The 12003-nt window shown below is 44.7% G+C and overlaps 1 protein-coding gene across 2 annotated transcripts; it reads left to right on the top strand.

The window, feature by feature from the left end:
* The first annotated feature begins 4209 nt into the window (after window positions 1–4209).
* On the top strand, window positions 4210–10853 carry PRR15 (proline rich 15). Of its 2 annotated transcripts, none has more exons than XM_061414252.1 (2): window positions 4210–8020; window positions 9727–10853. In XM_061414252.1, the coding sequence occupies exon 2, from the start codon at window positions 9865–9867 to the stop codon at window positions 10243–10245; it is 381 nt and encodes a 126-aa protein (XP_061270236.1). In that variant the 5' UTR covers window positions 4210–8020; window positions 9727–9864; the 3' UTR covers window positions 10246–10853. The 2 variants fall into 2 exon arrangements, with proteins under 2 accessions (XP_061270236.1, XP_061270235.1); XM_061414251.1 differs by having other exon boundaries at window positions 4210–8028.
* Window positions 10854–12003: the final 1150 nt, after the last annotated feature.

Below are 12003 nucleotides of genomic sequence, written 5' to 3'. Positions count from 1 at the left end.
TACAATTCCCAGTGTTAGTTTGAGCTTTGAGTGCTCTGTGACTCCATAGGGCTTTAATATGCAAGCAACCACATATGATTTAGCATTGTTCTAAGTGGGAAACTTAGAAGATGATGACCTAATTCAAATGTTTTCAGTATGACTACCTCTTTTGATATAATAGCCTTGATACCAACAAACGCTTATTGATGGAATGATTAACTAAATGGCAATATGAGATTCAAATAGAAATATAAGAAGAACACTGTATTAAGGAAAGAGTAATTGAAACTGAGTCAAAATAATTGTACCTCTTATGCTCTTGTGACCTTGAGCAAACTGCTTCAACTTTCTAAGATAAAACTGTAGAACTTATAATCTCTCTCTCAGGGTTGCTCTGCCATTAAAAAAAAAAAAAAGTGGGACGAACAGTAACCACTTTTGGATAAACACATAGCAAAGTGAAAGCCCAGAGTAAGCATTTAAAATCTGAAGCGGTTTCCCCCACTATGTAACTTAAATTACATCAAATAGGTGAACCTGAATATTCTGAAGAGTGAACAGTGTGAGATTTAGCTGTGTTGGCACTGAGCAGAAAGCTGAGTCCCAAAACTTTGATGCACCTTTTCTAATAGCCTGTGATAGAAAAGCAGCGATTTCTTATGGACTTCTAACTCAGACAGTAAAGAATTTGCTTACAGTGTAGGAGACCTGGGTTTGATCCCTGGGTCAGGAAGCTCCCCTGGAGACAGGAATGGCTACCGACTCCAGTATTCTTGCCTGGAGAATCCTATGGACAGAAGAACCTGGTGGGCTGCAGTCTAGGGGATCACAAAGAATCAGACACGACTGAGCAACTACTACTTTCACTTTCAAGTTTGACACTGGCTTTGAAGCAGGTGAGGAAACCAAAAGATTCCCTCCCTGCATCATGTTACCCTCCCATCAGATATCCACCTCATGCCTGTACACGTGTGACCTAATGAGCTGACACCTCAACAAAGCACAAAAGAGAAAATAAAATCTAAATAAAATAAAATGGAGCATAATCAAATCGACTCTTTGAAAAGGTAAACGAACAACCGGAGTTAGCAAATCACCTTTTACAGGATCTAGTTTACCCTGGCCCTGACCTGGATCCAGGTGACCAGCCAGAGAACATTCACACGGCTTTTATTTACATCAGTGATTTTCTGATAAACACTAAAGTGGCATTATCTTTGTTTCCTGAGAGAGTCAGGATGTGCTGTGGAACCGTGTTCTGAAATGTCATGTCCTCTAGATCATTCATTTATTCCCCAAGTACACCATTTAATAAAATATCAGCTGCCATCCTCCGGTATTACACTGTTCTGCCCAATCCTCACCTTACCCCCTAACCTCATCTCCTTCAATGTGTATTGCAACATTATAGTACTCTTCCAGTTTTACGGGAAACACAAAAATGTATCAGGTGATTTGGCATACCTACTGTTTTCACTCCTCAGAATTAAAGAAAATCAGGCTTTTCCCTTTTTTATATAACTTTTTAAAATTAATTAATTTGGTTTCATCGGGTCTTAGTGGCGGCAGACACGGACTTTGGTGCATCAGGCAGGACATTTCACTGCGGCACAGACTCTAGCTGTGGCATACTGGCTCACTTGCTTCACGGCATGTAGGATCTTAGTTCCCTAACCAGGGAGCGAACCCATGTCCCTGCATTGCAAGATGGATTCTTTACTACTGAACCACCAGGGAAGTCCTCAAATCAGGCTATTCTTAAGAATAATAACCAATTAAAACTTTATTTCACTGCCACTTTTAAAACACTTCTTTTTACAAGTCAGTCATATTATAACCAAGAAAGCATTCCTATTTATGCATTGGATGGTCACACATTTAACAATATTAAAAATTATTATTGTCAGGCAGATGCCAAGTCCTAAAGACTCATAGTAACCTGTTCTAGTACTCCCCAGGTGGCGCTAGTAGCAAAGAACCCACCTGCTAATATGGGAGATGTAAGAGACATGAGTCTGATCCCTGGGTTGGAAAGATCCCCTGGAGGAGGACACATCAATCCACTCCAGTAATCCTTGCCTGGAGAATCCCTTGGACAAGGGAGCCCAATGGGCTACAGTCCATGGGGTCACAAGGACACAAATGAAGCAACTTAGCACACACGCATGCCAAGTGCTCATGGAGAGGCATAGCACAGTGCTAAGTCAGTCTCTGAACACTGAAGCCAGTTTTCCTGGGGTCAGATGCTGACTCTAGTACTTACTAGCTGCGTGACCTTGGGCAAGCAACTTAAGTTCTTAGTCTCTCAGTTACCTCATCTATAATAATAATAGTGCCTGTTTCATAAGGGCTTTTAGGAAGATTAAATAACTTAGTATTTATAAAGCAATTAGAACTATACCTAGCACCTAGAAAGTGTTCTGTAAATGATCACTAAATACACTGGAACTCATTTTCGAGTGAGGGAGTCAGACAATAAATAAATATGAAAATTACAGTCGAGTCATGGGGACAAACACCAAGCAAACAATTTACGATAAAATGAAAACACACCCAGTCCTGTGAGTGGCATGCCAGGTTATTTGGCTTAATTCTCCTGTTGGAAACAATTGGGCACCAAACCAATGGTTTTGGTTTCCTCCTGAAGGAAAAGGGACAGAATTTTAAGTGAGTGTAGGGCTCATCCAAAAAAGAGCAATTAATAGAACATCCTTCCCTTGATAAGCATTGGCCCGCAAAGGGTTTGGGCAATCCAGAAGTAAACTATGCTCATCCCCCCACCAACAGATCTTTATGGAAAGTTAAGCTAATTTGGAGCAGAAAAGATCTGGGGAGGGTAGGGAGGCTTGTCCCAGATGTGACTATAGGCTAACAGTCTCTTTTTCTGGTTATCCCAAAACATGACTTATACTAAGCCATGAACTTTAGTATACAGTGGTCCCTAAGATCTTGAAAAGAATTTCTAGAAAAAGTGACTTTTGATTAGGTCTTAAATTTTCCTACAAATAATTTTTTAAGGAAAATGAGGAGCATACAATAATATCCAAGAATACTAAGGGACCAGATTCAGAAAAGAGGAGGCTTGGAGAGTTGGGAAGAGTCAGCTGGTGATGGCTGCATTTCAGAGAGAGGGTGAATTGTACAAACTAGCCTTACTTAGGTCAAGTGTGAAACTGACATGATTAGTAATATTTGGGGACTATAATTTTTATGCTTCTAGATATGCATTCATGTTAACCTGACGGCACAGGATGAGATGCTATGAACAGTGGATTCCACCATCAGGCATGGGTGCAATGTCCTCTCTTTAAAAGTTTACACACTAAATCCAACAAGACTGATGTGAATACACAGAAACAAGAAAAGAAATATTAAATTACCAGTACATGGATAACTATAAAGGAAAAGGCCATGGGAGCAGCGAATCCAATTTTCAAAGAATGGAAGAGTCCATAAAAGAAAGGGATGATGGAAGAGGGAAGGCAGGGTAAGGAAGGGAAGGGAAGAGAGAAGGTGAATGGAGAAAACATGAAAATAGGGGGCAAAAAGAGTAAAAGGACTAACACCCAAACATCAACCATGGTCATTCCTGGGTGAAGAGAATATAAATGATCTGTATTTTCTTCAGTTTGATTAGCTGTGTGTCTTATATTTTCTCATCGCATATTTTCCTTGCCCTAGTTGCCACCATAAATGCTTTAAAGAGAGCAATTTCTCAGCCTCTGATGCAATGCCAGATTTACTAAAATTGCAAATGCCAGGTTTAAATTCTAAAGTTTCTCCTTCAATTTCTAGTAAGCAAACCTTGCTCTCTAGAAATTCATTTTCTGTTGTCTTTTAGTGTAATCATTTATTGCACTTAAAGGTCACCTGAGAAATAAACAATATAATTTTTTTTTAAAAAAAGAAACTGTCTTTTCTCAAACCATCAACATATTTCTGAAAAATTAAAAATGACAAGAAAAAAATATTATGAAGAAATATAAGTACTGCCCAATCTAAGCATATTTCAATTGAAAGTCACGACTACTCACTGGGTAGATAAATCAACTTTTAAATGTATCTACACTGTATTCATGACTTACCAATGTAGAGGTTTAGGACCCGCCCCCCATGTTCTCCTTATCGAAACAAACAGCAGGATTCCTAGATCAATACTTACATAATAAAACCATATTTGTTTAACATTAACTCTCTTTTCTTGTTTTTTTTTTTTTTTTGCATGGGATTTTGGTTACGAAAATTTTTATAAATTTAAACAATTCTAGATTCAAAAATGGAGGAAAATAAGTTTTAATGGTTTTGATTTAAAACTCTGTCTTTAAAGTCAAACTACCATGATATCTCAGATAGTCTGATTCACCTCATCTTTTGGATTTACCCAGATTTGTACACATACCTTTATCTTCTCATTTCCTTAAGTCCAAGCCTTTTCAATGAAAGTGCCTTCTTTTGCAGATGCATCCCCCGCCTCTAAAAACCTCCCCATTACTTAAACATTTCACTAAATCATTCTTCCAGGAAGAACTGTTCAGATTGATCGGGAAAAAATGTGACAACACTACCTGTTTGCCTTTTGAAAAATATCTTTTTTTTCTATAATCTACTAGATTATATCAAGGAGGAATGTTTTGGGCTGCAAGTAACAGAAAACTGTGGTTGTAAAGCTGTGGTTAAATCATAGGAATCCATATTATCACACTGAATTAGTAGTCAGGAGATGGATCATTCCAGCGCTCGTCAGGGGCTCACCCGTATCACAGAAAATACCTGTTCTATTTGTCCCACTCCCATGTCATCCCTTAGTGTGCTGGGCTTTATTCCCATGTCTGTTGCCTCACTGTTGCATGACGGCAGCTGCACTCTCTCACACTGTGCTGCAACATAAGAATCAAGGATACTCCAAAAGATGTTTTTCTGTCAGAAGGCTCTGTCCTCTATTCAGGAAGGAGCATTTCCAGAAGTCTTCCTTATAGCCCCTGAAGTCAGACTGGATCATGTGTGTGCTCCTAGTTACAAGGAAGTCTGTAAAAGTATCTCTTCTTTAAGCCTCTAATTAAACTCAGGCTCCTTTTTTGTATGAACTGAATGAAAGAATGTCCTGTTGATTTTACCTCCTAAATCTCTTTGGCATAAATTTCATTTTCCTCAGTGGTAAAAGAATCTGCCTGCCAGTGCAGGAGACACAGGAGATAGGAGTTCATTCCCTGGGTTGGGATGATCCCCTGGAGGAGGAAATGGCAACCCACTCCAGTATTCTTACCTGGAGAATTCAATGGACAGAGGAGCCTGGTGGGCTACGGTCCATGGGGTTGTAAAGAGTGGGACATGACTAAATAGAGTGATTGAGCATGCACACAGTCTCACCATCCACACTTCCAGCACTCTCCCACCAGCCATCAAAATATCCCACCTGAAGTACTCCAACAGTTCCTACCTGGTTTTCCCATAGCCCCATCTTGTCCCCTCTTCCATCTACTCTGTACAGCTTCAGTGATATTTTAAATGCAGATCTTACCATGTTACTTTCCCTTTGATGAATTACGTTCAAAAATCCTACAAGTGACAAGGTCCTGAATGGTCTGCTCACACCCACCTTTCTAGCTTTGTCTCTTGCAGTGTTTCGCTCACTTTGCACTCAGGTCACACTGGCCTCTTCACTCCTTAAAAATCCTAAGCTCCTTCACAGCTCACGGTTTTTGTGTATGCTCTTCCCTCTGCCTGGAGTGATCACCCATTCTCCATCTCCCTAGTCCCTTGTACCTCATTTCTTCTTAGTTCTCAGGTCTCCATTTTAATGTTTTTACTGCACTCAAGGGTTATGTGCAAGGTGTTATCAAACCAATGAAACATAGAAATATTCCAAAACTTGTTAAACACAAATGGGAGTGATGTGAGAAGAGACTGAAATTTTTAAATTTCAGCAGCTGGATGTTGATCTATTAAGAAAATGCTGGCCCTCTGTTCAGTCGTGCTAGATGAGGAGCCATTTGGCAGGACTCATTTTCTTTTCCTAAATGTTTTTTTTTTTTTCCCCTTCACCCATTTGATCAACAAACAACGTAGCAACCCAGCTCTACCACTTTCCAGCAGCTAGTGTTCCTCAGACTGGGCCTTCCTCCTTGGTGCAGTGTCTTCTCTGTAACAGAATGGGACTATGACAACTTGTCCTGTCCTCCTCTCACAGTTGGTGGCTTATCTTTGTTCCATTCTGGTGATGTGATTGTAAGTTTTCTCTCTAAAATTAATTCCAATAAATATATGAAAATGCATCACTTTCAAATACATGCTGCTGTGGTTATCATTTTAAAAATCCAAGAACGCTAAACTAAGAAGTTAAAAATATAAAGTATTTGTATTTTTACCATATTTCATAAATTGAAACCATCTATAAGAATTTCTATTAATTCCAAATTTTAAATTCTGGAATACCTAGGTATCGTGTCTTCCACTACTTTCACCCCTTCGGCAAGTCCTCAGAACCAACATGCTGGGATGTCGGTTGCTCCAGTCCTTCAGAGAAGTTACACCCTGAGCTTAGGGAGCAGCAAAAAAGTTCTTTGAAAAAGAAATGCATCCTGAAAGATGAAGCCGGTTGCCCCTCTGCCTTTATTAGTGAAAATTCCCTATGTCAAAGCCTTTCTGTCCAGGTAACAAAAACCACCCATTTGTTCCTAGGAACAAAAGCCTCCTGAAACTTGACCGGCAACGGGCAGGTTCACTTACTTCAATTCCAGCTCTGGGCTGGATTTTTACTCCCCGAGTGCAGTGGCGGTCCACGGACTTCCAGACCCGAGAAAAGGTAATTCCCATGCTCACTAAGTCGTGCTAAGAGCCCGACACTGAGGGCCAAGCTCTGGTATAAGGTGCCGATAAAACCCCCGGGAGCCGGAGTCAGATCTCCGGGGTACAAATACAGCTCTACCTGGTACCAGCCTTGTAACCTTGGGCAACCGTTTACCTTTCACAGCTAAGTTCTCCTCTCCTGTCAACTGAGGATAATCATAGTTCTTACCTCCTAGGGTTGCTGGGAGGAGGAATAAATGAGTTAATCCACAGAAAGCGCTTGGAACAGCGCCTGGCTAGCACATAACGAACTTGTTAATGTTACAGCCTTTCAACCCAGGGCGCCTGCAGCTCTGCAATATTTTGCTTGGTTATGGAACGGCTCCTGAGAATTACAGAACTTGAGATTCCAGGAGCTGAGTGGCCACAGCCGGGGAACCGGAGAGTAAAGGAAAAAAGAAATTGGGGAAGGGGCAGAGGGAGAACTGCGACGACTTTTGTCCACAGGCGCCCACCTGCAGCCTTGATCGGCCGGCCTCCGTTTCTTCTTCCAGGAGTCCGGCTCCGGAGCGGCGCACACGGAGCCTTTCTCCAATCAGACATCCCAAGGCTGGCGCCACGTATGCGACCTGGTCCAATCTCGTCCCTGGAGGGCGGGAACGCGAACTTTCTACCTGCACCTGTGGCTGCAGTGTCCGCCTCCTGAGTTCTTTTTTTTTTTTTTTTTTTTCCTTCCCGCTGCCCCGGAGTTCTGGTTTCCAGAATCACTTGGCGAATAACCAGCAGGTGGGCAGATGTCTTCTCCTGCGCTGGACCGACGCGGTAGGTCGGTTCAGTGCATCATAGTGAGCAGTTAAGGTTCCATCTTCCGGCTGCTCCCGGGCGGTGCTACCAGGGAAAAGGGACGCGTCCGAGAATGAAAGACTACTAGGCGGGAGAGCTTGCCTGACCATTCACCTGGGGCAGTGAGCCTGGCACCACTCACCGCGGGGCCCTCCAGCCGGATCCAACCACACTTGGAGCTCCGGGCTACTGTCGCCGCTGCGCCAGGAAATCGGAGGCGCCAGGGGAGACCAGCCGCAGCAATCGGCTTAGCTGGACTGCAGCGATTTCGGCTGGCACACCTTTCAGAAAGAAGCCCGACCTCTCCAAGACCGCACAGAGGAAAGCCGCGCCCCGACTTCCAGATTAACCCAAGCGCACGCGCTCCCGACTTTGCCCGGAAAGAGAGGTGCGGAGCCACGGGGTCCAGGTGAGCAGGTGAGCGATAGGGTGATTCTCCGTCCTCCAAGACAGAGCTTATTACGGGGTGTCACCCTGGGGAGCTCCCCCAGCTCCCGAGGAGAAGTTGTTAGAAGCAGGCGCTCTGCGTAATTTGCAATCTCTTCCTTGAGCAATACACATAGCCTTTCTGTGCATACAAAGTTGATTGTGGAGAAGACAGCGTAGGATAGAAGACAGAAAGCAGCATCAGAACAGCCACTACTATCACCATCACCACCATCAGTGAACAACTTGGGGGTGCTTTTCCGATCTATAAAGTGGAGGGAGAATGGATGTTTGCAAACCCATTGCAAACTGTGCCAGAGGGTGTGGGTGCCTTCAGCAGGGAAAGAACTTTTGGCTATTTTTTTCTTCTATTGTTTTCAAGTCGCTGCCCGAGTGTGCCCTCGGGGAGTCTTGGGGAGGAGCCGGTGCCAAGGTCTCCCCGCTCAGCCGAGGCCTCGGCGGCCTCTGGCGTAGGCGTTCGGGTTCTCTCTCTCCCAGCGGTTTGGGGAGGAGAGTTTCTAACCACAAACACCGCCGAAGTTTCACTCTCCAGCGCCGGCGAATCCCAGGAGCGTCGCGCGCGTGGGATGGGAAGGAGCCCAGTGGAGACCTGGAAATGAGCCGCGGCGCCAGCGAATCCTACTCATTCGTGGAGTTAGTTCGGTGTAGACCCAACACAGAAAGTGGTCAGAGAAGTCTCTTTTCTGATATTCGCACCTTAAGTGCTAGTAACACTTTTTGCCTTTTCGTTTCGCTGAGTGCTGTTGTAAAAGCTGGGAGGAGGGCAGATTGGAGTTCCGTTGTGCGCCCTCTCCTTTGGAGGAGGGAATTGCGCAAGGAAAAGAACAGAAGCCTTTAATTTGAACTAAAAATCCCGAGTTGAGTTGCCTAGTACACACAGACTCGGTGCATATTTTAATACAGAACTAAGGAAAGAGGTACTTGGGCTCATCTCAACTGCCGACCGGGGGTGGCTTCAAAGAGACGCAAGATTGGTCTTTGGAGAATAAAAGGAAGAGTAGGGCGGCGGTTTTCAAGGGAAGTCTAGACATGCTTCTCTGAAAGTCACAAGGCAGACGTTTTGTCAAAAGCAGAATTTAAAAGAAACAAAACACCACACGCTTGTCTCTCACTCTTGCTGGTCTGTAAATCCCCAGCCCCCGCCCCCGAAAAATGACATCGAAAAAGGATCCCGGGACGAAAGTCTAGGGAGCAAAAACCTTTGAGGGAAATTTCGGAACTGTCTGCGGTCTACTGTTCGTGCCCACGTACAGCGGGGACGCGCTTGCGTCCGGGCGCCCTCCTCCCACGTGTCATTTTGGACCGGGTGGGTCAACTTTGGGCGTCGTTTACAATGGGGTAGACTGACAGGACGGGCCCTTTTCCCTCTGCGGCCTTGTTAATCCAGAAGCCCTGGCACCCACCCCTGGGTGGCCCTCGAGCGCGGACCACTGCCCTATCCTGGAAGCCGGGGAGCGCCAAGACTGTCTCCAGACCAGAAGGCGGCGCCCGGGAGGCGGTTCGTCCGCCTGCGCTCTGGGGGGCGCGGCGAGGCGCTCTGAAAGCCCGTGGCTGCGGACCATCGGACCCCAGCCGATCCTGTGCCTGCTGGAGCACTGGAGAGGAAGTGGGATTGGGGCACACGTGACTTCGACAAACTCAGTAACCAAGTTTTGTTTTCTTCCCCAGCACAAGCCGCTGGCCTCTGCCCCCAGCCCGCAGCCCGCTCGCGAGAGGCCGGGGCAGGGTCGGGTGGACCCGAGAGCAGCTGCTGCCGCCGAGGCCCTTCCCCGCGCCCCGCGCCCAGCGCCCCTCGGCCGGCCTGCCATGGCCGACGGCAGCGGCACCGGCAGCTCGGGCTCCTGGTGGAATTCGCTAACGAACAGCAGGAAGAAAAACAAGGAGGCCGCCGGGGGTGCGCAGCCGCCAGCCCAGCCTGCCCCCGGGGAACCCGCGCCGCCCGTCCAGGACTGGACGAGCAGTTCCCGGGAGAATCAGCACCCCAGTCTCCTCGGGGGCGCCGGCGAGCCCCACAAGCTAGACAAGTTGGGCGGGGAAAAATCGGGCAACAGCCGCCGAAATTTGAAGATCTCGCGCTCAGGCCGTTTTAAGGAGAAGAGAAAAGTGCGCGCCACTCTGCTCCCCGAGGGAGTCAGGTCCTCGGAGGAAGCGATCTTCCCTGGTGACCCCCACGACGACAAGCAATAGCCCGAGAGCTCCAGGACTCTCTTCCCATTACACCTCCTCAGCCCCCAGTTCTAACCCCGAGAATTCTGACCCTCCCTGTACGTGGAGTCTCATCCCACCAAATTCAGAATATTCGCACCAGGCCTCCAGATTTTATTGTCCTGGAAACTGAAGTGACAATTGAGTGTTCCGGTAGTTCACGACTCAAGGATGCTTTAAATATTTATTCGTGGTAAGAGAAGATACCACAGAGGAACCTGGTATAATTTTTTTTTTTTCCGAAAAACTTCCGTGGCTTTTGCATCCCCCATGGAAATGAGAAGGGTACTTCTCTAAGAGACCTTAACTCAACTGAAACTATGCAGCCTTCCAACAAGGTTGGCATGCTCTAATTCTGGACTTGCTATTGGGAAGCAAATCCCAGTGCTATCTTTAATGAGAAATAAAAGAAATGCACTTTGGGAGTATTTCTTCAGGCTTATACCTTAAGTGAAGGGATGGCAGACAGCAGGAATCATTCTTAAGTAGAAACGTTTTAAACAAGGCAAGATTGCTTTTAATGTTGACTTGCTAAACTGTACTGCCTATTTTAGCGAGGACTATTAAAACTGTTGCACTGTAAGACTTAAGGTGACTTTTGTATTTTTTTCCATTGCAAGACTGAAACCCATCATACTTAAAAGCAGGCATGCAAAGCCCAAAGTGACAGAGTTAATCATTTGCCACATAACCTGACAGCTCCTCTCAAAAAACTAAAGAGAAGAGAACATGTCTAGAAACTACCAACACCTAACTTGGAATCAGTTAGCTGAAGATTCCTATTTATCAACCAGATTGGAGGAAAAGAGGGAGAGGTGTCAACTCATTATTCCTAAATTTTCTTTTTTACTTCAGTGTATCTTCATAAGGTAGAATAAGTCACCATGCTAATAACAGCTCTTTTAAGTATGTTACTAACCTGACTCACAATTATCTAAAAATACTTATTCAAACAGGTGGACTGAACTCTAAGTTTTTGCAGAGCCAGCTTTTTTCCCCACTCACTTTGCTTTAAAAGCTAATTTCTTCATTCTAAAGTATGCATTTATCTAGTTGCAAAGCCTTAAAGATCTACCAACTTGAAGATTTTTAACAAAAATCTACCTGTTTGCTTTTGTTACAAACTTTAAGTAAAAGAGTAAATGAATACCACTTGCTTCCAGCAAATTATAAGAGCCTTATTGTAGTTAAGATCCCCTGGGACATTTTCCCACCACAATTCAGCTCATTTATATCATCTAGAAATGCATGGGGGCTTCCCAGGTGACTCAGTGGTAAAGAATCTGCCTACCAGTGCACGAGGCACTGCAGACAGGATTTGATCCCTGGGTTGGGAAGATCTCCTGAAGGAGAGAATGGCAACCCACTCCAGTTTTCTTGCTGGAAAATCCCATGGACATAGAAGCGTGGGGGGCTATAGTCCATGGGGTTGTAAAGAGTCGGACACAACTGAGCAGGCACACACCCCCGAGAAATGCGTAGCAGGGAAATTATAATGATCAAAGTGTATATATAACTATATACATAATGTGGATAATGAGAGACAAGAGCTTGATTGGATCTTCTGAATTTACTATATATAGTTTTTTGTTCTCTCAAATTCGTAACTTATAAAATAACAAAGCATGTTGATTGTCTAAAGAGATTTAACAAAGAAACTTGATGAAAATGGCTTAAATGGATTTAAATTAGTGAATCAGGCTTGGATATCAGTAAAGTCAAAGAGTGTACCATTTGATA

Source organism: Bos javanicus, chromosome 4 (genome assembly GCF_032452875.1).
Source record: "Bos javanicus breed banteng chromosome 4, ARS-OSU_banteng_1.0, whole genome shotgun sequence".
Classification (NCBI taxonomy): Eukaryota; Metazoa; Chordata; class Mammalia; order Artiodactyla; family Bovidae; genus Bos; species Bos javanicus.
Note: the sequence above shows the minus strand (reverse complement) of the source record. Positions and strands in the feature narration are given on the sequence as shown.